A 27,922-nucleotide genomic window follows, 5' to 3' on the forward strand; every position below is an offset into this window, starting at 1 on the left:
GAAGAAGCACAACTGGTTAAGGATTGTATAGGGGCTACGACAGTAAAGTTTTTGTTTGAATATGTCTTAACCAGGTTTGGATGCCCGAAAGTGTTGATAAGAGACAGAGGTACACACTTTCTGAACAAAACAATCAGCATGTTGACAGAAGAATTTTTGGTCTACCATCAGAAGAGTACACCACATGACCCACAAGCCAATGGAACTGTTCAAGCCTTCAACAAGATTTTGGAGAACGTGTTGAAGAAGATCTGCAACGTGCAGCGAAATGACTGGGATGTGTGCGTACGTATAGTGTTATGGGCTTATAGGACTACTTGTAAGAAGCTGACAGGGCAAACACCATTTAGATTGGTATACGGTATAGAATTTGTAATGTCGATGGAGTATATTGTGCCTAGTCTACACATAGCATCTCTCACAGGTATGGTAGATCGCGAGGCCTTGGAGGAACAGCTCATGTAGTTGATGGAGCTTGAAGAGGATCGATTTTTGGCAGGGTTTCATCAGCAAGAATAGAAGGAATGTGAAAAAGCATGGCACGATCGCCACATCAAGCTTCACACTTTCACGACAAACGATCTTGTCTTGTTATATGGTAGTAAATTCACCAAGTTTCTGGGGAAATTCCAAATGCATTGGTTAGGACCATATATTATCAAGGAAATTACAGATGGAGGTGTAGTTCAGCTCGTGAAGCTGAATGGGGAACCTTTCTCGGGAAGAGTGAATGGAAGCAGATTGAATTTGTATACAGGGGATCTTGCACAATGACTATATGGTGGAGGGACAATCTTAGTGCTCCAGGTAGTTTCAAGGGAGTGCGGGACTATAAAATACATTGCCAGGGTTAGGGGACTACGCAGGAGGTAGGCTTTGTGGAATATAGTGAAGTTGCAACCTAGGAAGTTGTGCCATCGATGAAGGTGTTGTGCAACACAACAAAAAAGTGACGTTGGAGTCATTGCTCATGACTTGATAGCCAGAAGACGACTAAGACGAGCGGGCTGGTGGCATTTAAGGCAAAAATATTTGAAGCTTTGTCACGAAAACAACATTAATTTTTAGAAATTGGGGGGAATGGTTGGATTTGAATTCAAAAACCCCTATAAACTATGTGTGACAGTCCAACAGAGAACACTTTGCACTTTCAGAATTGCTATTGAGATTTGTTGTCTGTCACCTATGAACTGATCATATTGGGAGGATTTAGTCATAAGCCCTACATTTCTAAGTTACCTGAGCTAAATCAAAAGTTCATGCTAGAAAAAATGCTTGTACCGAACCCTGCAGAAACCATGAGCACTGGTGGCAATGTGGCCTTTGAGGGAGACGCCCCGGAAGTGGTAAGTATGGAAGCTCTGGCTTGTCTACCTATGGCACCAAGGTTGCTTAGGCTGAAGCCTGCCCCTGCTAGAGAAACCCAAATAGTTAAACCAAAAAAGGATAAGAAGAAAAGTCTAGTATTGGTATGCGAGTCCCCAGGTGGCATTCTGCAGCACAGAAACAAAAGAAGGACAAGCAACTAGAGAAAGTCATGGACCTGGAGGCAGAAGAAGGCTAGGGAATGGAAGATATTGACGCCGAGGGAGTGGAACCCATATCGAAGCTACCCAACTATATCCCTTTGAGAAAGGTAAAGGTGAAGATCACAGAGGACCCAGATTCAGAGAAGTTTACCATTTCCATGCCCTTGCTTACTGAGCAAGTTCCCTTTGAAGGTTTTTGGCTTGCGCGGATCCCACTATTAAAAATGGAGGATTAGGAGCCTCACAGATCATGCTAGGTTTCCACACTTAGTGACAGATAAGTACATGAAGCGGGTCTACTACACAGAGTTAGGTGTTACCCCATTACAGATGGTGGAATGGGTCCGTGGTGTCGAGAACTCGGGGTTACTTAATCTGCTTTGGGTGCCCCATTATCACCGCAACCCAATTAACACAATTTGTTTACACCAGCTACTTACATTGGTACACGATGGATGCCTATGGCTAGGAGGGCCTATCCCCATCACTAACATGCTAATCCACAAAATCACACACTTGCCATATGAACAACTGAATCTAGCCAAGGAGTTTGGTGGAAAGACAGGGGAAAAGGAACTTTTAGAAAGAATGAAGAAAGATTTCGACCTTGTGAATAAGTCATGAGGGTATTCAATTTTGTCGATATCAGACCTCGCAGTTCAAATAGCTATGCAAATCTTAGTAGGGAAGGTGATGAGGAAATGTTACTCGGATGAAGTTCCAACACCTGTAGTTTCCCTAGCTACTTAGTGCGCAAAGGGCATACAATTCAATAGGTCCAAGTACTTCTATTAGGAGTTCCTGGCAAACTGCCGCAAAGACCAAGACGAAACCAAGCCATTTCACTACAGTTGGTTGCTGTTGTCCATTGTACTAGTCGTGTGGGAATTTCTGGATAACAACCAGTTTTCTCCGCTTAAGGAAGGATTGCCAGAGGCAGCGCAATTCACTTCCTTATGGGATACAGAGGACCCTCCGCGGATCATGGAGACGAAAATATTTTGGGTCGTTATGGAATCGAGTCTTCGCATGGCTATTAACCAGTGCCCAAGGTTGTACCCAACATTATACATGCAACTATCAGCCTAGGCAACATTCAAGGCTGACTTCCACAAATTATACATTCAATTGCAAAAGGATCCACAACAAAAATGGCATGACTTTCCATATTTGGTGACAGAGACAGATGTGTAGGAGGTGATAGCAAGATGGCCTGTAGAGTGGCGTGCCCCCTCAGACTTAGATGTTGGGACAAGTAAGGGTAAGGGGCGTTCTGCAGCGCAGAAGAGAAAGGAGGCAGCTAAGCAAGCTGCACGCACACTCTGTAGAGTAGAGAAAGAAGGAAATTGTAGAGAAGGCTTGAGTGGAGCAAGAGCATGATAGCAAGGAATAGGAAGAACCAGAGCAACGTGAGCCACAAAAAAGTGACAAGTCACCTTCGCTGGAAACAGAGGGGAGGAACTTTCAAGGCAAGGCAGTGGAGAAGATGAGGGGCAACACACCCCTTTTATCCTGAATAGACATGACAAGGAACAACAACAAGGTGCAAGGAAGAAGAAGAAATCAGACAAGTCATAGGGTGATCCAACGGTCTTGACGGAGGGTGATCTCAGTGATATCGAGGTTAAAATTAGGGATACTATGAGTGAAGTGTTGCAACAGTTCAAGCATAAATATATGCAGATGTTGGGGAGCGTCCAAAATGATTTTTTTGAGCTACAAATCCAAGCAAATAGAATACAAGTGGGTAGCAGACAAGCGAGCACAGAACAAGGGAGCCTAGCACCTGGGACAAGCCAAGCAGCTGAGTTGGTAAGGACCCTAGACCTTAGGACTATTGCATTGCCATATGGGTCCCTTCACGTGGAGTTAACCAATGATCACATCATCCTTGAGCACACTCAAGAACATCGGGCTGAACATAGCAGTGCTCCCCAACGAGATCCTCCATGCGTTGCATGCAGAGGTGATAAAGGAATTGAGAGCTCGGGAGTAGCACGCTCTCAACCTCATCAATAAGTACAAAGTGAATAATGAGCAGATGTTCGCTGAGAAGACATAGGCTTTAAAGTAAAAAGAGACACGGCAAGTGCAAAGTACACGACTAGAGTCAGCAGCTGCAGAGACATGCAGGACAGTGCCTGAGCTTCATATCCCTGAGGATGCACAGCAGAAGCGAAGATCAGAAAATTAGTTGTTGGTGTGCGTGAAGCTAAAGTAGAGGTTGGCCAACTTTAGTTTGAACTCAATATGAAGATCATAGAGCTGTAGTTAAAGTTGTAGCCCACGAATCCACCTGAGGTCTAGGAGTAGCAGAGAGTCGTGATAAAAGAAGGAATGGCCACCCTGGATGCCACAGTCGCTGACTGCTCGGAATTATTTGAGAAAGAAAATGGAGTTGGTGACAAATATGCAGGAGGATCTAAACCTACAAACACTGAATATGAAAGTAAGGGAGCTGCAACGATAGTATGATGAAGTTAGGGCAATGACACACTCCATCGCACCAGTGCAACGCCTGGCTAAATTACAGGAGGGAAAGCATCTCCTAGCGTAGGTAGAGGAAGCATAGAAGAAGGAAGCCTTGCTAACGGCCTCGTTTTCAGCCATGGTTGGAAGAGGCTTCTCAAGTCATGACAACCATCCAAGATAAGCTTAAAGGCTTATATCAGACACATCAAACAATGAGGTTGGCTACAGAGGTACCAGCTAAAAAAATTTTAGTTGAGGAAGTCAAGCAGGAAGCTACACAGAGCAATGTCGAGGTTGCAGTAATCCAGGTGGAGTTGGGGGATCTTCGCAACAAGATCGCAGTGCCAGCCGAGTGACTTGAGGGCAAGTCATGATCTTTGTGTTGGGGGCCTATTGGGATGGGGTCCCCTGGGTTAGTTTTGGTGTTAAAATAACCCAAGTTTTGATCATATTTTGTAATTAATGTAAAGTCTTTGTGAATTTTGGATGCAGAGCACGTAGATGATTAGGAGTCAAAGGGGTTTTAGCCCCTTGTTTATGTAAATTTTAAGTCAGTTTTGAGACCCACCCATGGTCCGCGACCACGAGATTGTATGAAAAATGCTATAAATAGGCATGTCTTAGAGAGAATAAGATATGTTATGTTAGATATAGACGTAATGGGTCAATAGAAGAGAAGTGATAGAGAAGAGAAGAGGGTTATATAGTGGAAGAAAGGCTCTGCAACTGAGTGTGTAGAGGCCTAGGTAGAGTCTGCAACTGAGTGCGTAGAGGCCTAGATAGAGTCTGCAACTGAGTGCATGGACCCCTACAACTAAGTGCGTAGAGGCCTAGGTAGAGTCTGTAGTTGAGTGCATGGACACCTGCAGCTGAGTGCATAGCGTAGTTTTGAGTCTGTAAATCTGAACTGAAGATCAATAAAGAAAATTACCAAAGAATTATTTTGTATTTCTATTTATCATTGTTAATATTATATGTTGTCAATGAATGATGAGGTTTATGAAATATTGATTGAATATTGTGCGATCCTATCGAATAAGTGTTTATGATGTATGTAATGCATGTCTCTGTGTTTTTGTGAAGACTCTGATGTTTACAAATAACTTAAGTATATCTATGAAACCTAATTTAGGATTGCTTCCTGATGGGCATAAGTAGATAGATTGACTATTAAAGGTATGCAAAGACTAATCATATACCTTCACGAAGGTCTGAAGGTTGTTTTATCTGAGTTATTGTACCAAGCCCTAAGGTCTTGTCGATCTATGTGAAGGAATATCTGAGGCACTAAAAGACATCACACTCATCTCTAGATGCAGAAAATTGGTTCTTGCATCCCCCAATACTGCTTCAGGTGAGACTGTAGCTTGCGCTACGTGAGTTGTTGCCGAAAGGGCCAGTAGTGTAGGGATTTGTTGCTTGGCGCAACTAACTCTGAACCTGGGTCAGGACCCCCTAAGCCAACAAGGATAAGGGAAAGAGAAAGGTTGTTGATAGTCCAGGGAAAGAACAAATTTGCAAGATGAAAGTGGATCCAATCCTTATGAAAGTAACTTTAGCAACATAAATGAAGAGGAAGTAGAGGACATAGAGAGCAGAGAGGAGGAAGAAAGAAAAGTAGAGCTTGCAAGAATTAGAATTGATATTGAAGCAAACATAACAAGAACTGAAGGAAGAATGAGAGATGAGGAGGAAAGAAAAAGAACAGAAGTAGAAACAAGAAGAAGAAGAAAGGAAAGGCACCATAGCAGAAGAAACAACGCCAATATAATTTGAAGAGAAAGAACAAAAACAACTAATAGTAGAGGAGGAGGGTGAATAGATGCAAGATCGGGAGATTTCTTGCTGTGCAGGAATGGAAAATGCGATTCCAAGTGGCACCACTTAACTTTCCAAATAAAATGAATCCACATGCAGAGTTGGAGAAAGCAAGAGTTCAAATATTGATTTAGAACAACAAGCAACTCGCCTTGTTCATTGGAAGTATTTAGGACTCATATGTATAGTTATACAACAGTTTGGATTTCATGGTGAAAACACACAAGATCCCATTAGTTGGCTCGCTGATCGAAGCCAAACGCAAACACGAGGTCAGGCAAGAGATTGAAGAGTACTTGGAGCAACTTATATAGATTTCCATTAAGGAGGATTTCGAGATTAGCAGACAAAACATGTGGAATTACATCAGTGGTCCTGTCTAGTTTAGAACAATGTTTCTCATGCTCGAGAGGGATGTTAAAACTAGCTCCAAGTCAGTATAGCCGGATGCTATGAAGGCTAGAGTCCACTTCCAGCCAGACACCATCACGTAGTTTGGGGATGTCATCACACAATACTGAGCTTGGCACCAATATGTTACCGAGAAGCATCAAGTGGAAGTTGTTGAGCTAGAGTTTCCCCAAACTCAAGCATCATAGTGTTTTGTTTTGTTAGGCTATCAAGTTGTCTCTACTCTATTTTTTCTTATATGGGTACAAGTGTAATTTGTAATATTATTTGTAATTATGTTGTATGTGAAATTCCAAGTGTCAATATTGGAATATGAAGAGTCATGATGTAATATAATGAGTCACTATGTAAAGAAGTTGAAGAGTCATGAGGATAGTCCAAAGGTCACAAAGGGGAGTTGAAGAGTCACCCCCTCTTGTTATAAATAGAACCTCATAACTCATGTAACAGGATTTTGGGAGCTAATCTTTTGGCTAGGCTTAGGCTTAGAAGGAGCTTGTAAGTATTGTGAAGACCATTGGATTCTCCATAGCATAGAGCGAGTATACTTATTTGGAGGTGCACGTGTTATTGACTTAAATGTTCCATTATTGGGGCTAGTGGTCTGTCAATGGTGTATGTATGAATGAAACTTTCACTTATAATAAAAAATCAGAGTCAACATGCTTTCATGCATATGTTGTGAATATAGTAGGACTATTCTTATTGTACTTACAATGTATGTTATTTAGCTTACGGTTATGCTTATGAAATATTTCGTTTGCATTTGTATGAATCTTGTCGAATTTGTTTTGTTGTATTAATTCATCACTTTAACTTATGAACTATTTACATCGTAGCTTGTGATTTCATTAAGATCATGTGTTCCTTTCAAGATGCATACTATTATAGGCTTCCAAGGGGTGCACTTCATTTTCCCCTCGTGTGTTGGGGCCTTCATGCGTCACACTTGAATTTTTGGAGGGTCACACACTTGCTCTCACCCAAAGTTACTGTACTTCACTCTACGCATTTTCACAGTGAAGGAATAACATTACCACCCACTGTTGGGACTCCTACTCTGAATAGTGTGATGTCTAGTTGGGACTTCATATCAGGGAGATCCCTTGAATATTGGCAGGTTCAACACTATCAAAATTGTTGGCACTAGAAGGAGGTCCAGATGATAAGCTGAGCCCTTAAAGTCTATTTTGAATTTTTGCATTCATTTAATGACTTCTCCCAAAATCATAATTGTTGTAGGGATTAATGCACGAGTGGTTGTAGAAAGAAAAACCCTGTTGGGTCCCTCGGGACCCAAGGCAAACGAAATTAAGTGACTTGCAACTATTCAAATATACATGCATATATTCATGTCACTACTATAATCAAAAAAGTAAAAGAGAAGAGTTACCTCTCTGTCTCTAGTGTATCTTTGTTAGAGATCATAGTGTGGTAAAGGGAGGAGCACTTCACCCAATCCTAGAGGAGAACCTACACATAGACAAGACAAGAAGTAACCTTCACAACATATGCATATTTATGATTAAGAGAATTTAACATATAGGAATATATAAATCTAGCATGCATCTAAGAGAATAATCAATTTTGAATATGCATCAACATATACAAAAAAAAGTTTTCAACATCATCAAGTGGACAAAATAGGAGTAGATCTATATTATCAGATGAGAGAAGAATGATTACAACCATGGTTGTTGAATCAAGTATTCCCTTACCTCCTTAGCTCCTTTCCCTCTCTCTTTCAACTCTTCGACAACATAACAATACTGAATCTCAAAAATTCTAGTCCCTGTTACAATGGCCAAGCCTCTATTTTATAGATGAGGGGGAGGCTCTCTCCTTGCCAATTCTTTCATGAGTTGCAATGAGGAAAAATATTGGACATTTCCTCGCTTTATTTCTCTTTCCCTTCCCATTAAGTTCTATTAGGATTAACAATGTCCTTAGTTAGGAATGAGGTGAATGATTCTTGATTTTTGAGCTAACATTTGAGAATTTAACATATAGGAATATATAAATCTAACATGCATCTAAGAGAATAATCAATTTTGAATATGCATCAACATATACAAAAAAACGTTTTCAACATCATCAAGTGGACAAAATAGGAGTAGATCTATATTATCAGATGAGAGAAGAATGATTACAACCATGGTTGTTGAATCAAGTATTCCCTTAGCTCCTTAGCTCCTTGCCCTCTCTCTTTCAACTCTTCGACAACATAACAATACTGATCTCAAAAATTCTAGTGCATGTTACAATGGCCAAGCCTCTAATTTATAAATGAGGGGGAGGCTCTCTCCTTGCCAATTCTTTCATGAGTTGCAATGAGGAAAAATCATGGATATTTCCTTGCTTTATTTCTCTTTCCCTTCCCATTAAGTTCTATTAGGATTAACAATGTCCTTAGTTAGGAATGAGGTGAATGATTCTTGATTTTTGAGCTAACATTTGAGTGAAAAGCGGAATGTCAGTCAATCAACTCGCGCTTTGACCTCCAGAATCTCATAAATATCGAGTAATGCTACCTTTTAGGCAAAACAATGCGTTAACCTAGGGACTAATTCCCTATCCTAAGTCATGGGGAGCATTATAACTCTTTATGTCTATTTTTGGGGTGCGTTACCTTGGAAAATAGGCTTGCAACTTTAGTGTTTTCTTCTAGTCAAAGTGTCCTTCGCCTCTGAGTTAATGAGGAGGTCATTTTGTGTATAAGAGATGCCCCCTAATGTGTGAGGTCAGAGATAGAGACAATGGCCAAAATACTTTATATAAGAGAGAGAGAGAGAGTGAGAGGATTGGAGCTTTGGAACTATAGGAGACCTAAAAACAACAACATATGTCGGAAATATATAAATTTGTCCTGAGTTAGGCATTCCCATGCTCAGTATCTATATCATAGTCATTTCTCAGAAGAGGTATAACTGTCATCTCCACCGATAAGCACAATGTGTAGGTTCTATCATAATATGATCATGTTGAAAATAGTACAGGGGGGGGGGGGGTGAACCAATATTAGAAAATCAATAACTTGTTCATTTCCATAATCAGATTCACATACGCTACTTCAGTTAAGGGAACCTGCGTGTACATGCAATTGTGTTTAATGCAACTAACATATATCCAATAAACTTCTGATTAAGTTAATTCATCATATGTTGATCTTTTATCAGTGCATCAGAACTTCATTAACCATATAAACAGTAACCAGGAGCAATAAAACAGAAAAGATCATCACACATAAGAAACACACATGAACACCATCATATAAGAAAAACCTGTTTACAATCTTGTACTGGCGCAGACTCATACCAATACACAGGCACCCACTTGTAGAAGGCTACAACCTTCTCTCATTTTCTAGCTACTATCAGAAGGGAGCTACAACCCCCTAGCTCTTGTACTAGCCGATATGTTTACTAGTACGTAGGCGCTGACCTACTGAAGGCTACAACCTTCACTCGTTTTCCAGCTGCTACTGGAAGGGAGCTACAACCCCCTGGCTCTTGTACTAACCAATACGTTTACTAGTACGTAGGCACTGACCTACAGAAGGCTACGACCTTCTCTCTTCCTCTAGGGACCACGTTTCATAAATTTTCAGACTGGATACTCCAGGATCACAACACCATAATCTGAAGGCCACGTTTCATCCAATTTTCATACTAGACCCATCAACAACGTTGAAGCACAAAATCAATCACCACTGTAATACAACCATCAACTACACCTGCATCATCAATCTCTGAATCACCCAACACTGAATCACTGAAACCCTGTCATCAAAACATAGTCACCAGACCACATAGCAGAACATAGAACTCTGCAACAACAACCAGATCCAACTGCAACTTCAAATATCATATTTCATACTGTATATGCAACTATGATGAGCCGAACCAACATGTATACGTGCTTTTACCAAAGTGAACCTGTGTACAGATCTGCAAATATTTACTCATAACTTTGTAGCTATGCCAGACATCAATCATACCCAGACCATAACATTTATACAATAAAATATGCGTCAGTAATTCAGATCTAGACTATCCATGATCAACCACATAATAATAATACATTCCAAGCCTTAAGATCTTGATCCATTGTCCATCATCATCCACATAGGTGCCTCCTTAGTTCAGATCAAGCAAAGCATCACAAACCCATAACTTGCATACTGGTTCTCACCCTTCATCAGATATTCAATACTTGCACGCCTTGGCCTAATGATCTTCTCCTCCTTTTATAGTCTTAGGCCTTACTCAATACCAGGGACCAAAACCACTTAGGACCAATACCTTCGACCAAATACCATGGACCAAAATACCATGGAACAAATACCATAGATCAGAACCTAGGTCCATGGTATTAAGGTGAACCTACGTATGGTGTTAAGGTGAACCTAGGTATACCTCTTTTTCTTCATTCTTTGTAGCCTAATCATTAATTCTTTGTTATTGACCTGCTGCACTATGATCTGTCATCTGAGTGAGTTTCCATCAAGGACAATACATGTATCATACCTGTATCATAATGCCAACAATCTCCCCCTTTGGACTTGATGGAAACAACCACACCAAGTCACTCTCCCCCTTTGACATCAAGGGCAAAGGGCGGACCAAGATATTCTCTCCCTTTGATATACTTTATGCTGTCCATACTCCCCTGAGTACATGTTGAAATCTCTAATTGAGCTCTCCCTTTGTACATGTTAAGATGTACCAATCCATCCATGCTCCCCCTGAGCACATGATCTGAATTTGAAACTACTTGTAAATTGTTTGCAAGGTATTCAATTCAGAAATATACATGTTTAAAAGATTTCCATGTCTTGCAGAAAGAAAACAAATAAAATTTTCAGCTGTTCATGACCCATTTAAGCATAGCAGATTTATTTCCTTTTACTGTTTAACACACTAAAACGAATTTGTTCTGCAAAATAATTCAACCACAGATGCAAAAGAAGTTGATAAAGCAGTTCACCCCTCCTGGGCTACGTCTGATGGGTCCAAATCTCCCAAATGGGCTTGTCCTTGTTTTCATTAAATGCTCAAATTGAATATACAGCTAAATAGAAGCATCTACAGGTGAAATAGATGGTAAAAATGGATTCAGAACACTTGAATCCTTCAGGATTGACTATTGGATCACCTCCAATGGATACCTGCAACCCTATACAGTCTTCACAAAACTGGGCCCTCGTGGCTCCTAGAACTTTCACGGCTCCAAAACCTCTGCAAATGACCTCAGATGGCTATAATACCTGCACCAATGGCTTCGGAAGGTCGAAAATACCCAAAATCAAAAAAAATTCGTCCAAAACCGCCTTTCCTAGCCAAAGTTATGGCCAATTAAAGTTTTCCTGCAGTTATGCCTAGAAACACTCCAGCTAACTTTAGTTGGAGTCCAGTTAGCTCCGCCAATTATGGCGGGACCACCCAAATTTGGAGCTCCGCCAAAAACTTTGCCAGTCTAACTGCAGTTACATTAAATGCTAGCGGTTAGCATGGGATTCCATGCTGGTGGTTAGTGCTGGCGGTTGGGGCTTAAGCCCTTGGTTCTGGGCCCGCGGTCATATGAAATGGGGGGCTGGCCCCCTTCGGGCCCTGCCCAACAGAAGTTAAACATTAAATAACATTTTTTCCGCCCTTTTAACAAGCAATGATACCGTGGCCTAACGGTAAGTTGTTGGAGTATCGTTCCATAGGTCGTGGGTTCAAAACTTTGAACTCCCAAAAAATTTTGAATATGCGCCCATGAAGCTTGCTGACGTCATCTGGGGGCCACGTGGCAGCCTCTGGGCCTGCCACGTGGCAGATTTCTATTGGCTGTGTGAAGGGAATATTCCTTGGAATATTCCAAGGAATATTCTACAGAATATTCATTTTTTAATTTTTTTTTTTGAAAAATTAAAATTTCTAATGTTATTGACAAATTCTTCTTTTTGCCATAACTTCCTCATACGGCGACTGTTTTTCGAACCATTTGCGGCGCCAGAATCAGGAGGACGAGCACTTTCCAGTCATTCAACTTTGGACCAGTTCTGAGCATTTTAAATTTTGAGCATTTTACGACACTTAGGACATGAGCACCTGATCACGCCTCCCCATTGGGAAGCTTTTGGACCCCAAAAGCCTTCAACTACCTGTTAAAGAGGTGAGGGTACAGCTCCCTCACTCTTTCCACCTCCATCCACTTTGTCTTGTTCGGTTTACTGCCTTTGAAACCAACCCGAACATAATCTACACTGCCCCTTCTTGAAGTGTGTGTCCTTCTGTCAAGGATTGTATCTTCTTTCAGCTCATCTAAGCATTCTAGCAAGAAATCTTCTATAGATGGTAGCTGAACAGCACTTTCATGATCAACAATCAAAGGAGGTTCATACAAACGTAAGTTCTCCACATTGACAACAGAATACATTTGCATGTAGGAAGGCAAATCTAATTGAAAAGCATTATTTCCAACCTTCTTGAGGATTTTGAATGGACCATAACAAATAGGCTTTAGCTTTTTACCTTCTCCTTGCATCCTTTCCTTACTAATGTACAGCCATACCTCATCCCCTTCTTGAAACTTGTGATCGACTCTATGCTTGTCGTGTCTTTCCTTGTACTTGCCTTGACTCTTCTCAAGCTATTCTTGAATTTGCTGATGTATTTGCTGAATTCTTTCAATGAATGAATGAGATTTGTCAAGATCACTATGTCCCTCAATGGCGACATCTTTCTCAAGAATGAAATCAAGAGGTGATTTTGGCAAGTAACCAAAACAAGCTTCAAACGGTGAGGTGTTTGTGGAAGAGTGCTTGGCACGATTGTAAGCATGCTGTATGTAGTGCAAATGTTCATCCCACAGCTTGGGATGCTTGCTGCAATATCCTCTCAAGAGGTGCACAATGGTTCTGTTCACAACTTCGGTTTGTCCATCTGTTTGCGGATGGAAAGCAGTACTTTTCTTCAACTTTGTGTCCATCATCTCCCATAGGTTGGACCAAAAATTCACCACAAATCTAGAATCCCTGTCACTAATAATGGAAGTAGGCAAACCAAAGTGAATCCATACATGATGAAAAAATAATTCAGCAGTTTTTTCAGCAGATATAGTTTTCTTACAAGGCATAAGTATACACATTTTGTTGAAACGATCAACTACTACATATAAATAACCATGCTGCTTTCTAGATTTTGGCAAACCTCCTACAAAATCCATAGAGATGCTTTCCCATGGTCTAGAAGGTACCGGCAAAGGAGTATACAAGCCAAGCTTCCTATTGCTAGGCTTGCTTGTAGCACATAATGAACATCCTCTTATGAACCTTGAAACAGAATCTACCATGCGAGGCCAATAGCAATACCTCTGTAGATGTGCAACTGTTTTGCTCACACCAAAATGGCCAGCAATAAGAGAAGAATGAGCTTCTCTTATGACATTTATTCTCTCCCCCTGTGGTATACACAACTTTCCCAAATGAAATAGCAAATTATTATGCATGTGATAGTCATTTTACTCTACATGATTCCCTTTACTCAAGTTAGCATACACATCTTTAAAATCATCATCAGATGCATATTGTTCTATGTAACTATCATGTACAATGGAATCATTCTTAAGTAAAGTAACAACACCAATAATAGGCCTTGAAAGCATATCAACAACTTTATTCAGAGTACCTTTCTTGTACCTTATTACCAAATGGAACTGTTGCAAGAAGCCCATCCATCTGAAGTGTCGTGATTGTTGTAACTTGCTTTGTGATTGCAAGTACTGTAAGGGCTGATGGTCGGTATGTATAACAGTTTCTTTGCCCATCAAATAGTGTTTCCACTTTTTGACACTTTGTACCAATGCATACAACTCCTTATCATATGTAGGACAATTTACAACATCACCATTAAAAGTTTCAGAATGAAAAGCAATAGGCTTACCATGTTGTAGAAGAACTGCACCCATAGCATAATCACTAGCATCAGTTTCTATCTCAAATGGCTGTCTCAAATCCGGTAATGCAAGGACCAGAGCTGAACTAATCTTCTCTTTCAAAGATTCGAAAGCTTTTTGCTGCTTGCCTCCCCATTGGAAAGCATGCTTCACACTTGTCACTGCATGCATAGGAGCTGCTATAGAAGAGAAGTTAGAGATGAACTTCCTCCAATATTGAGCTACACCCAAAAAACTTCTTACCTCTGTTATGGATTTGGGATTAGGCCACTTCACAATAGCCTCAATCTTAGCAGGATCAATTCTCAAAGCACCTCCTCCTACTATGTGTCCCAAATAAACCAAAGAAGTCTTTCCAAATTCACACTTTGACATTTTAAGAAATAACTGATTCTTCTTCAAAACATCAAGTACTTTCCTAACATGCATGACATGATCTTCTCTAGACTTGCTGAAAATTAAGATGTCATCTAAGTAGACAATAACGAAATCATCAAGAAAAGGACGCAAGACATCATCCATTACCCACATGAAAGTTGCAGGTGCATTGCACAAACCAAACGGCATCACAAGCCACTCAAAGAGTCCTTGTTTGGTTTTAAAAGCTGTCTTCCAAATGTCACTTTCTTCAATTCTTACTTGATGATATCCACTGTGCAAGTCTAACTTAGTGAAATATCGAGCATCTTTCAGCTGGTCTAGCAAATCATCTATCCTTGGGAGAGGGTAACGATTCTTTACCGTTATCTTGTTCAAGGCCCTGAAATCAACACACATATGCCAAGTGCCATCTTTCTTTGGAATCAATACAATCGGTGACCCACATGGCGAAGTACTTGGCCTTATGAAACCCTTGTACAACAAGTCCTTGATTTGCTTCTTTATTTCAGCATTCTCCATAATAGACATGCGGTACATGCCTATGTTTGGAAGAGGACAATCTGGATGAAAATGGATTTCAAGTTGAATCTCCCTCTTAGGAGGCAAACTTGTTGGCTCCTGAAACATCTCATGATATGCATCAACTACATCATACAGTTCTGACTTAAGTTTTGGATCACAATTGTCAAATGAATCATGATTCACATCAACCTTGGGCTTAATCATAAGAAGTACAAAATTCTTACTTGAATTGACCAGCCTTTTTACCTGTCCTACATTCACCATCACTATATTTGTCTTCTTGTGATGAGCTCTAACAATGAACTCCTTGCCATCTTTGAAAAGATGATATTTGTTTTCATGGCGATGAAAGATAGCTTTCCTGTCAAACAAGTAAGGACTTCCCAAAACAATTCCTGCTATATCAAAAGGTACCACATCAAGTTCAACTGTGTCAATAAAATGTGCAATAATTGCAAAGCGCAATGTGCACTTTCTTGAAACTTGTAAGTTTGCATCCTTGCAAATCCATCCAAGTGGATATGGCTTCGGATGTGGAACAGTCTCAAGTTTAAGCTGCTTGACCAAGTTCTCTGATATAAGGTTTGCTTGTGACCCACTATCAAAAAGTGTGTCAATTTTAGTATGTTTTGAAATCACCCTCACATGAAATAGTTCAATTCTTTCTTCCTCATTAGGAGCTTGTACATGGCAGTTTGAGGTACTAGTGCTGGCTTGAGTTTCAATTTCTTTTCCCTTCAAGTTTTTCAAACCCATGGCTGCAATTTTGGTTTCATCACCTGAATCATCCCCTAAATCCTGTGGTGTAGATGTAGTAGCAGCAGTTTTCTGTTTCCCCTTGGATTTGTTAAATTGAGGTCTTTTTTCAGGATGTAATTTCCAACAGTTTTTCTCCTCATGGCCTGGTTTAGAACAGTGTTTACAGATCACTTTCTCACTCTCCTGTTTGACAGATGCATTCTTTTTGCCCTTTCCCTTGGAGGTTTTCTCTTTGTTTTTCCCCTTGGGGGGCTTGTTTCTACCCTCTTCAAATGTGTGTTTTCCCCTTGCCTCTAAATGGGTAGCTTGGACACAAACCTCGTCCAGGCTAGTAGGGTTAAACATCAAGATGGTGTGTCTAAGGTAGCTATGCAAGCCACCAATGTATTTCAGCAAGGTTTCTTGGGTCTATAAATCTACCCCTAACAAGAGAGCTCTTCTCCTGAATTCTTGGGTGTAGTCTTGGACACTCTGACCCTTAAGTTGTCTGAAATTTTGCCAATTCATAATGGCTTTCTGCATGTGAGCAAGAGGATAAAACTGTTTTTTGATGTCTAACAGAAATCCAGGCCATGTTAAGGTAACCTTACCAAATTTCTTGATCTCCTCTTTAGTCCTGGCCTCCCACCAGACAAATGCTGCCCCATCCATTCTCAAAGAAGCCAACTGAATCTTTGTGGCATCATCATGCATATTCTGGATCCTCAAGTAAACTTCCAACTGCCTAATCCAGTTGTCAAGCTTTTCTACATTCACTTCACCATTAAACATAGGTAATTCGAATTTTACATCAAGCTTCAAAAAAGGACTTTTTACAGAGGATCTATGCTTATGCACAGAAGAAGAAGACGAGGATGAAGAGGAAGAAGGTGACGATGGGGGTGGTGGATCAACATTTCCTCCATGTCCTTTCTTGGAATGATCATCATCCTTCTTACCTCCTGAAGAGCCCTCTCCTTCATGTGGATGTTTGGACCCTTCTCCAGCCAATTTCTCATTTCTTTCATGGTACAATATCCTCACCATTTCAGTGAGGTCCAAGAAAGCCTTTCTGAAGACTCTTTCTTCTTCTTTTGGATCCATGTCTGTAGGAATTTCTCCTTCATGTGCAGACATTCTTGAAGCTTCTGCTCAGACTCTTGAGGGTGAAATTGAAGGTGGAGGTGATGGCTCTCTGGCCTTCCTTGACTGAGGATTCTCTCGTTCTCTAGTCAACTGTCCTTCCCCTCTTTTAAGTTTCAACCTGGTAAGCATCAATACTTGCAAGACAGTTAGAAGATCTTTGCACAAAAACCCTGCTCTGATACCAACTTGATCTGAATTTGAAACTACTTGTAAATTGTTTGCAAGGTATTCAATTTAGAAATATACATGTTTAAAATATTTCCATGTCTTGCAGAAAGAAAACAAATGAAATTTTCAGCTCTTCATGACCCATTTAAGCATAGCAAATTTATTTCCTTTTACTGTTTAACACACTAAAACGAATTTGTTCTACAAAATAATTCAACCATAGATGCAAAAGAAGTTGATAAAGCAGTTCACCCCTCCTGGGCTACATCTGCTGGGTCCAAAGCTCCCAAATGGGCTTGTCCTTGTTTTCATTAAATGCTAAAATTGAATATACAGATGAATAGAAGCATCTACAGGTGAAATAGATGTTAGAAATGGATATAGAACACTTGAATCCTTCAGGATTGACTATTGGATCACCTCCAATGGATACCTGCAACCCTATACAGTCTTCACAAAATTGGGCCCTAGTGGATCCTAGAACTTTCACGGCTCCAAAACCTCTGCAAATGACCTCAGATGGCTGTAAGACCTGCACCAATGGCTTCAGAAGGTCGAAAATACCCAAAATCAAAAAAAAATTCGTCCAAAACCGCCTTTCCTAGCCAAAGTTATGGCCAATTAAAGTTTTCCTGCAGTTATGCCTAGAAACACTCCAGCTAACTTTAGTTGGAGTCCAGTTAGCTCCGCCAATTATGGCGGGACCGCCCAAATTTGGTGCTTCGCCAAAAACTCCGCCAGTCTTACTGCAGTTACATTAAATGATGGCGGTTAGCATGGGATTTCGTGCTGGTGGTTAGTGCTGGCGGTTGGGGCTTAACCCCTTGGTTCTGGGCCCGCGGTCATATGAAATGGGGGGCTGGCCCCCTTCGGGCCCCGCCCAACAGAAGTTAAACATTAAATAACATTTTTTCCGCCCTTTAAACAAGCAATGATATCGTGGCCTAACGGTAAGTCGTTGGAGTATCGTTCCATAGGTTGTGGGTTCAAAAGTTTGAACTCCCAAAAAATTTTGAATATGCGCCTATGAAGCTTGCTGATGTCATCTGGGAGCCATGTGGCAGCCTCCGAGCCTGCCACATGGCAGATTTCTATTGGTTGTGCAAAGGGAATATTCCTTGGAATATTCTAAGGAATATTCTACGGAATATTCCTTTTTTAATTTTATTAAAATTTCTAATGTTATTGACAAATTCTTCTTTTTGCCATAACTTCCTCATACGGCGACCGTTTTTTGAACCATTTGCGGTGCTGGAATCAGGAGGACGAGAAATTTCCAGCTGTTCAACTTTGAACCAGTTCTGAGCATTTTAAATTTTGAGCATTTTACGACACTTAGGACATGAGCACCTGATCAACACATGTAGAGTTTGCAAAAATATTTTTCAAAAGAATAACATGACTCTAGAACTCAACTAAGTGAGTATGACCTTCCTATCACCAAAGACTCATACATACATCAATCTCCGAACCAAGTGGGGATACACCAATTGTTTATACATGACTGACATAGAAAATATTACATCATCCTTCCCAAGCATAGTGGGGTTACAATTTAGGTCTTTGGATGACCTTTACATCAAATGATATACATGACTCTTATAACAAAGACCAACAATCTAAACAATACCATGATAGTCATTAGCAACTATCATACACCATATATGATCTGCACCATAAGCATTTGTCGACAACATCCAGACCTGTAACCTGCAATACCATTCTCTTGGCCAACCAACAATAATATACCACTTAAGTGATCATCCATGAATCTAATTTGAATACCAACAATGTGACCCCAAGTATTATCTGAGATAGCAAGATGTATCATTTAACCACATAAGCATCATCACCAAGGACTTCTAACCATAATGCCAACAATTCATTATTCGAAGCATATGATCCCCCTGAACCTGTTCCATCTGTTCACTGTCAGATTTGATCATGCATATATCAGCAAGAAGTATCAAGGCATCATCATCAATCATATATATATTAAGTTAAAAGAACTTCTAAATAACATCTTATGAGTACCAACATCTTTCTGCATATCATCACAGATTGTAACCATCATCAAACAGAGCAAATAATTTGACTGAACCATATCAAACCCTTTCTCCTAAGTCTGTCCCACTGCTTTTCTTCAAACTAACATATACGCGACTGTGCAGCTTCAAAATCACGTATATACGCGACTTGTCTTCATGAAACTTGCGTATGAGATTTAGAACACTGAAGTTTCACACTTTCAGCTCCCTCTGAGTCTGTCATGTCTGTATACTCTGCTATGCCACATCTTTCTGACTGTACTTCCTTCTTCTTCCATATCTTTGACTGTGATGATGTTTTCTCCTTTTGGTATGGTGCCCATACTTTGTTCCTGCATTCCTTTGCTATATGTCCAAACTTGTTACATGCATAAAATCTTACATGTTTCATATTTTTTCTATAGCAGTCAATGGCTTTGTGACCAAACATATTGCAAGAAAAACAATATCCCTTAAAGTACCTGGAACGTGATGACCTTTCTGTGTGACGTTCTTGCATCATTCTACTTCTGCATCTCGCTGCAATATGTCCAAGATTATGACATACATAACACTCAACATTATTCATTTGAGAAAATAACCGACTATCACTTTCATAGTTTGGAGTAAAATATTTTCTTTGATAGATTTCTTTCCTTGGTTGTTGATGTGGTTGACCTCTCATCTCCTTGTTGAACATTTTAGATTTTGCATTAGAGTTCCTTACCTCACCTTGTGAGCTAGATTCACCTTCAACAGATTCATAAAAGCTAAGACCATAGCAAGCAACCTTTGACTACTAAGAATATCATCCAAAATCTTAGTATTGTCTTGAAATCGTAATAACTTATTCTTTTCTTCTAATTTACCTTTCAAGATATTTACCTCAACCTGATGTTGTTCTTCCTTTTCCAGATATTGCTTCTTCAAGATTTCTTCAGACTTTCTTCCTTCTTCCACTTGTTGCCTTAGTTTGAGAATCTCATTTTCTTGTTCTTCATTCTGCTCCTGCAGCATTTGACGTACTCTGAAGGCACACTCTAGCTGAGCTTTTAATCTGGTAACTTCTTCTTTGAGGGCACTCTCCCTTTTGTTAAATAGATCTTGTTGATCTATGATTTTATTTGATGCTTCATTTGCTTGTTCATCTTCAATCTGAGGTGATTCAGAATTTGAATACTTGCTTCCACCTAACGGCAAGCTGTCACTATTCCTTTGAGCTGTCTTCTTCTTCTGACGTGCTTTCTTTCCCATTGTTCTATAGATATCCTTCAAGTGATCAAGCTTCTACCAAGGGACCTGCTCTGATACCAATTGTTGGAAATAATACTGAGAGGGGGGGGGGGGGGGGGGGGGGTGAATCAGTATTAGAAAATCAATAACTTTTTCATTTCCATAATCAGATTCATATACGCTACTTCAGTTAAGGGAACCCGCGTGTACACACAACTGTGTTTAATGCAACTAGCGTATATCCAATAAACTTATGATTCAGTTAATTCATCATATGTTGATATTTTATCAGTGCATTAGAACTTCATTAACCATATAAACAGTAACCAAGAGCAGTAAAACAGAACAGATCATCACACATAAGAAACACACATGAACACCATGATATAAGGTGGAAACCCAATGCGAGACAAAAACCACCTACTGCCATCTTCCTTTAATATAAGAAAAACCTATTTACAATCTTGTACTGGCGCAGACTCATACCAGTACGTAGGCACCCACTTGCAGAAGGCTACAACCTTCTCTCGTTTTCCAGCTACTACTGGAAGGGAGCTACAACCCCCTAGCTCTTGTACTAGCCGATATGTTTACTAGTATGTAGACGCCGGCCTACTGAAGGCTAAAACCTTCACTCATTTTCCAGCTGCTATTGGAAGGGAGCTACAACCCCCTGGATCTTGTACTGGCTAATATGTTTACCACTATGTAGGCGTCGACCTACAGAAGGCTACGACCTTCTCTCTTCCTCCAGGGACCATGTTTCATAAATTTTCAGACTGGATACTCCTGGATCACAACGCCATAATATGAAGGCCACATTTCATCCAATTTTCATACTGGACCCATCAACAATGTTGAAGCACAAAATCAATCACCACTGCAATACAACCATCAACTACACCTACATCATCAATCTCTGAATCACTGAAACCCTGTCATCAAAACACAGTCACCAGAACACAGAGCAGAACACATAACTCTGCAACAACAACTAGATCCAACTGCAACTTCAAATATCATATTTCATACTGTATACGCAACTCTAATGAGCCGAACCAGCGTGTATACGCGCTTTTACCAAAGTGAACCTGCGTACAGATCTATAAATATTTACTCATAACTTTGCAGCTATGCCAGACATTAGTCATACCCAGATCATAACATTTATACAATAAAATATGTGTCAGTAATTCAAATCTAGACTATCCATGATCAACCACATTATAATAATACATTCCAAGCCTTAAGATCCTGATCCATCGTCCATCATCATCCACATAGGTGCATCCTTAGTTCAAATCAGGCAAAGCATCACAAACCCATAACTTGCATACTAGTTCTCACCCTTCATCAGATATTCAATACTTGCACGCCTTGGCCTAATGATCTTCTCCTCCTTTTATAGTCTTAGGCCTTACTCAATACCATGGAACAAAACCACTTAGGATCAATTCCTTGGACCACATACCATGTACCAATACCATGGACCAAATACCACAAATCAAAACTTAGCTTTCCAACATGTACGCGCTTTCCCTTCTGTGAAAGTGGGTGTGTATGTTATACGCTCCTTCCAGTCCGTTAACCCGCATGTATACACTCCTTTGTCAAGGTGAACCTGCATATACCTCTTTTTCTTCATTATTTGTAGCCTGATCATTAATTCTTTGTTATTAACCTGCTGCACTATGATCTGTGATCTGAGTGAGTTGCCATCAAGGACAACACCTGTATCATACCTATATCATAATGCCAATAGATCAATCTAAAAAGATGTCTCTGAAAAAATTATATGCAACTTGGGAGAGGAAACAAGGTTGAGTGATGTAAGCCTTTACCCAAGGTCTTGGTCGCCACCTCTCTAAACAACATATTTCTACACATGTGAATAAATGAGTTGAAGTCAAACATGTTAGAAATTGTCTAATTACCAGTCAATGATGGAAAATGTTAACAGATGCGAAGATGGCCACTGATCAGGATGATGGTCTACAAGATGTCTAGTACAAACTAGCGAGTATGAAAAGTTTGCTTTCATTGAACACTCATAGAATTGTTCAATTGGGAGCCAATAATGAAAAGATCCAATCAAATGCAGGGTAACCTGCCACTGAGGATTACAAGTTCCAGGGTATTGATATGTTTCTGGATTTGCTTCCTAAATAGGATGTTGAAGTCAATAGTGTAGATTTTAACCACATACATAAATTACATGCATATGAATTCTAAAAAGAGAAAATAAACAATGGCGAGAGCATAAAACATAAAACATATACACACAAATATTTTCCCCTGGATCCTAAAACCAGGACTACTAGATTGATTTTTCAGTATTTTCCTTTCAATGTTACCATACATATATATACATGCTAAAGCATCCATAAACCCCAATCCATTAACCATGGATAAAAAACCATCATGCCCAAACCATGTGTGAAATCCATGCACAAAACCATAAGTAGGTCCGCCGACCCAATATAGGGTCCAAAAAAAATTTCTCGTGGCGCTGCCTCAAACCCTGTGCAAGGGGGCTACTGCCACACTCCATACCCCGACAGCGCTCGACACAACATATAGTGGGGGCTGTTGCCCCTCCTGTGACCTCCTCTGCACGTGGGGTAGTTGTGGAAAGAATATAACACAACCCAACATATAGGAAAGAGATATGTCAAAAGGTAGGCAATAAAGTGTCCTACATCAGTTGACACGAAATGAGACAATAATGATTTTTTTGGAGATAGATTAGAGAAATACATTAAACAAAAAGAAAGAAATTTCAAGCATATCAATACAAGAATTAGAACATAGATAAATACCTTAAACAATAAAAAGCAAAACATACCAAATAACTTAAACTCATAAACACTAAAAATTATTAAATATATTTATTTATATTATTTTTAATAAAAAATAAAATTAATATTTTCATTTTTATATTTGATTATAATATACATAAATATTTTTATTATCTAAAAAATATAATAAGAAAAAATATTATAATATATTTAGATTACCTTTATATATCATAAATATTTAGTTTTTGATTATATAAGTGAAATTATATCTATGCTTAACTCATACAAGGTACATGTGCTTATACCCGACGTACTCAATGTCCACGATGTGGGTGGAATCACACATCCAATTAAATCTAATGAGCATTGTCACATTCCCAACATATTCCATGTTAGTCATGTGGGTGGTATTACACCTAATGTTAAGTCACATATAAAGTCTATGAATGAGATATAAGGGATCTAAAATTTAATTATTATCATTTTTGGGTTTGAGATATATTGATAAGTTTTTAGCTTTGGGCTATGTAAGTGAAATTATATTTAAAGTTGCTTTATCTGTACTATGAAGAAATGTGTAAGTTTCTGTATTTTTTTAAAATAAAAATAAAAATAATATTGTAAATGGAAAAATAATGTAGATTATAATTTAAAAAAATGAATATACTGAAAATAATTAGAAAAAAAAAAATATGTCAATGAAATGTTTAATTTTATATTTTTCAAAAATATTAAAAAAAAAAAATTTAAATAAATTCTTTGAAGATCTTTGTTAACTAATTTATGTCGATATTAACTTCATATATATCTATATATAGGAAAAAAATAAGTTTTGTAGTTAAAGTTCTTATTTGGTCCTATATATACTTTATTTAGTATTCAAAAATAAAATTTAAACAATGAAAAATAACACATTGTATTTTACACTCTAAAAAAGTTTGTACATAAAGAAATTTGACCTTTACTAGATCCATACTTAAAGTAGATCTATTCTTGCACATAATGAACATGGTTTTATTCCCAACATGCTCAATGTTCGTGGTATGAGTGGAATCATATATAATGTTAAATCTAATTCATACATCAAAAACATGCCCTTATTCCTTATGAATCATGTAGATAGCATCACACATAATGTTAAATCTAACCCATGAATAAGAAGCATGCCCTTATTTCGAGGATATGTGGGTGGAATCACACCTAATGTTAAATGACATACACCTGGATGAACAACATATAAGAAATTTGAATCTTTTGGTCAAGTTGTAACTTTTCATTGTTCAAAATGAATTTTCTAATTACAAATGGATTCAATGTCCTTAAAATTTCACTTTTCACTGGGATCATGCAATCTGAGCTATTATATATACAATTCTAGCGTTTTTTTTTATTGAATTTTGAATAATAACAACGAATATGAACTCTAATCGTTATCATGCAATCTGAACTATTATATATACAATTCCAACATTTTTTTTATATTGAATTTTGAATAATAATAACAAATATGAACTCTAGTCATTAAATGATTTAAACTTTTTCTATTATATAAGTTTTGGTTAAATTATAACTTTTCATTATTAAAATTATATTTTAGGATTCTAAATACATTCTATGACAGAGTGAATCATGCCAACTCAACCATTATATATACAATTATAACATTTTTTCTAAATTTTCTAATTGAATTAAAATAAAAAAAATAACATTTTTTTCTAAATTTTCTAATTGAATTAAAATAGAAAAAATAGTTTAAAAAAATTAACTATAACATATTAGATTACTCTAATTAGATTTATATAAAGTTTAAAGACCGTCATTATTCAATTAAAATCAATCTAAAATCACTTTACATGTAAATGAAATTATAATTCAATAATGTCTTTACAAATTCTTACTTATATAGAATACCATGCAATATCAAGTATTGTATTTACAAATTCCTGTATTCTTCCGATGTATGCTTTATTGACTTTAAAATTTTTTTGACAAATTATAACCTATTATAATAAACGACGTTGGTGTATATTCCAGATACACTCACTACTGGTTATGTTTGTGGAATCATAATCAGGGTTGATTGACACTGAAGGATCATGCTTTAAACCGTATCTCAAATGTACTTATTCCCAACTGACCCAATGTTGATGTATTCCCAAACGTTGGCCATGTGGGTGGAATAACACCTCAGCTTAAATCACACAGACAAAGGGCGCTGAATGACACAAAAGTATCGGTGCTTTTGGCATACGCGGACAGCCTATAAGAGGGGACAGGGCGACAGGAACATGACACGCGCAACGCCGCGGAAAATTGTTTCCAGAGTTTATATACCGCGACGCTCTGTCCCTGGATGAATTATCTCGATCCTGATTGGATCGAGATAATTTTTGACTTTGATGTGCAAAAGTTTCGCCTGCACTTGGAGGGTTGGCCGTAGCCTCAGGCTGCAGTCATTGAACGGTGCAAAAATGGACTCGGGAGACAAAACCGTTGTTGTACCGAGCCTCCTGGTTTGTGTTTGCGGTGATGGTGATTTTGACAATGGCGCATGTATCTCAGGCGATAGTCCAAAACCATAAATGGACGCTCAGTTACCAAAATTGGTCTCCTGATTGTGTGCAAACGACGACTATCTCCATTAATGGGCAGTATCCGGGTCCAACAATCAGAGTTCGGGAAGGAGACACTGTTCTTGTTGAATTAAACAACCAGATGCCCACTGAAAATGTTGTTATTCACTGGCATGGAATTCGCCAGGTACGGTTCTGTCTCTACCAAAGGAATTCGACAACTAATTCTTATGTTGGTGAATTGATTGTCGTTACCCCTATATGCTCTTATCATATAATACAGTACTGATCAATATGTTGTGGTTCAGAAAGGAACTCCGTGGAGCGATGGAACTGCCATGTCCCAATGTGTGATCCATCCGGGGGACACTTTCATCTACAGATTTGTGGTGGACAATGTATGTTTTTCATGTTTTTACTTTCTACAGTTACCTCTTAAAATGGTCATAAATCATTGGGATTCTGTAAGAAGACTATGTCCTAATGTTATCATTCATATATATATATATATATATATATGCAGCCTGGGACATACTTCTATCATGGCCATTACGGTCTGCAGCGATCGGCTGGTTTATATGGGTCGTTGATAGTCGATTCCGCAAAACCAGAGCCCTTCGTCTATGATGGGGAACTGAGCATCATCCTCAATGACTGGTGGCACACTAGCACTTACGAACAAGCGGTGGGCTTATCATCCAATCCCTTCGTCTGGGTTGGAGATCCTCAGGTATTACTCTACCATGGAACTATTCTTCTATGATCGAAACTTGGAAGGTAAATTAATAGAAGTGATTTTTCTGGATTGAATATATTGCAGTCCCTATTGATAGAGGGCAGAGGAAAATACGACTGCTCGTTAGACAGCACTAAAACCTGCAACGCTAGCAGCCGCCAATGTTCACCCCACATTCTACCAGTAAATCCTGGCAAGACATACCGCCTACGCATCGCCAGCGTAGCCTCCTTATGCGCTCTCAATTTTCTGATTCAGGTGAAATAACAGATTCATGGATACGATACTCTTTCATCTTTAATTAGAAGATAAAATGTGAAGTAATTATTTGTTCTATGGTGTTCAGGGACACAACATGACCGTTGTTGAGGCGGACGGGCACTACGTAGAACCGGTGGCGGTGCGGAATCTGGACGTGTATTCGGGAGAATCGTATTCAGTTTTGATAAGGACAGATCAGGATCCCTCAAAAAACTATTGGGCAGCTGTGAATGTGAGAGGGCGGGCCGCCAAGACACCGACTGGCCTGGCCATCCTCAACTATCTCCCCAATCCCTCCACTGATCGGCCCACCACGCCGCCCCCTCCAAGCCCTGTCTGGAACGACTTTCCCTATACTAAAACCTTAGCCAAGAAATTCCTGGCCCTCAGCGGACACGAAAAGCCTCCTCCAATGAAATCTAACAGACAGTTGATCTTACTCAACACCCAGAACAAGGTCAATGGATTTGTAAAATGGGCCGTCAACAACATCTCTCTGGTTACTCCTCCCACTCCATACCTGGCCGCAATGAAATACAAAATACAAGGCGCCTATGACCCCACGGCCCCTCCGGACATCTACCACCCTCGAGACTACAACATCTATGTTCCTCCCCCCAACCCTAATACCAGTGAAGGGAACGGCGTGTACGTATTTGAGCTGATTTCTGTAGTAGATGTGATTCTGCAGAATGCAAACACACTGACTGTAAATAACTCGGAGATCCATCCATGGCACCTGCACGGTCACGATTTTTGGGTTCTGGGTTACGGAGATGGCGTGTTCGATCCTGTAGAAGATCCCAAGAAATACAACTTGGTGAATCCTCCTCTTCGTAACACGGTGGCCCTGTTTCCATACGGATGGACAGCTCTGCGGTTCAGGGCAGACAATCCTGGAGTGTGGGTTTTCCATTGCCATTTGGAGGCCCATTTCTTTATGGGAATGGGGGTGATGTTTGCAGAAGGTATTGAGAAACTAGGAAGGTTGCCTCTTTCAGCCACCGGATGTGGCCTCACACTCAATAAGATGATGCGTCACTGATCCATATTGGATACATTGTTGCAAGTATAATTAAAATTTGATTTTTTTTCGTGCCATGGCATAATGGCACTGAAAGGTAATAACACGAAACTGCATATTTAAAAAATAATTGATTCAGTTTTG

At 39.3% G+C, this 27,922-nt stretch overlaps 1 protein-coding gene across 1 annotated transcript; it reads left to right on the plus strand.

Annotated features, from left to right (window-relative positions):
* The first annotated feature begins 3,866 nt into the window (after nucleotides 1–3,866).
* Nucleotides 3,867–27,799, plus strand: LOC149163858 (L-ascorbate oxidase-like). Its single transcript, XM_089429283.1, has 8 exons — nucleotides 3,867–3,978; nucleotides 20,069–20,124; nucleotides 22,306–22,338; nucleotides 25,747–25,944; nucleotides 26,066–26,155; nucleotides 26,281–26,487; nucleotides 26,578–26,751; nucleotides 26,840–27,799. Exons 1-8 carry the CDS (start codon nucleotides 3,867–3,869, stop codon nucleotides 27,797–27,799), a joined length of 1,830 nt encoding a protein of 609 aa, XP_089285409.1.
* Nucleotides 27,800–27,922: the final 123 nt, after the last annotated feature.

Source organism: Pinus tabuliformis, chromosome 5_1, assembly GCF_031772625.1.
Source record: "Pinus tabuliformis cultivar Carrire ecotype Pingquan chromosome 5_1, CPIR1, whole genome shotgun sequence".
NCBI lineage: Eukaryota > Viridiplantae > Streptophyta > Pinopsida > Pinales > Pinaceae > Pinus > Pinus tabuliformis.

Coding starts and splice junctions, on each gene's coding strand:
- LOC149163858 (XM_089429283.1), top strand. CDS start 3,867: ATGGCCACCCTGGATGCCACAGTCGCTGACTGCTCGGAATTATTTGAG. Junction 22,339..25,746: donor ACCAGTCAATGATGGAAAAT/GTTAACAGATGC, acceptor CATGTATCTCAG/GCGATAGTCCAAAACCATAA. Junction 26,488..26,577: donor TCTGGGTTGGAGATCCTCAG/GTATTACTCTAC, acceptor AATATATTGCAG/TCCCTATTGATAGAGGGCAG.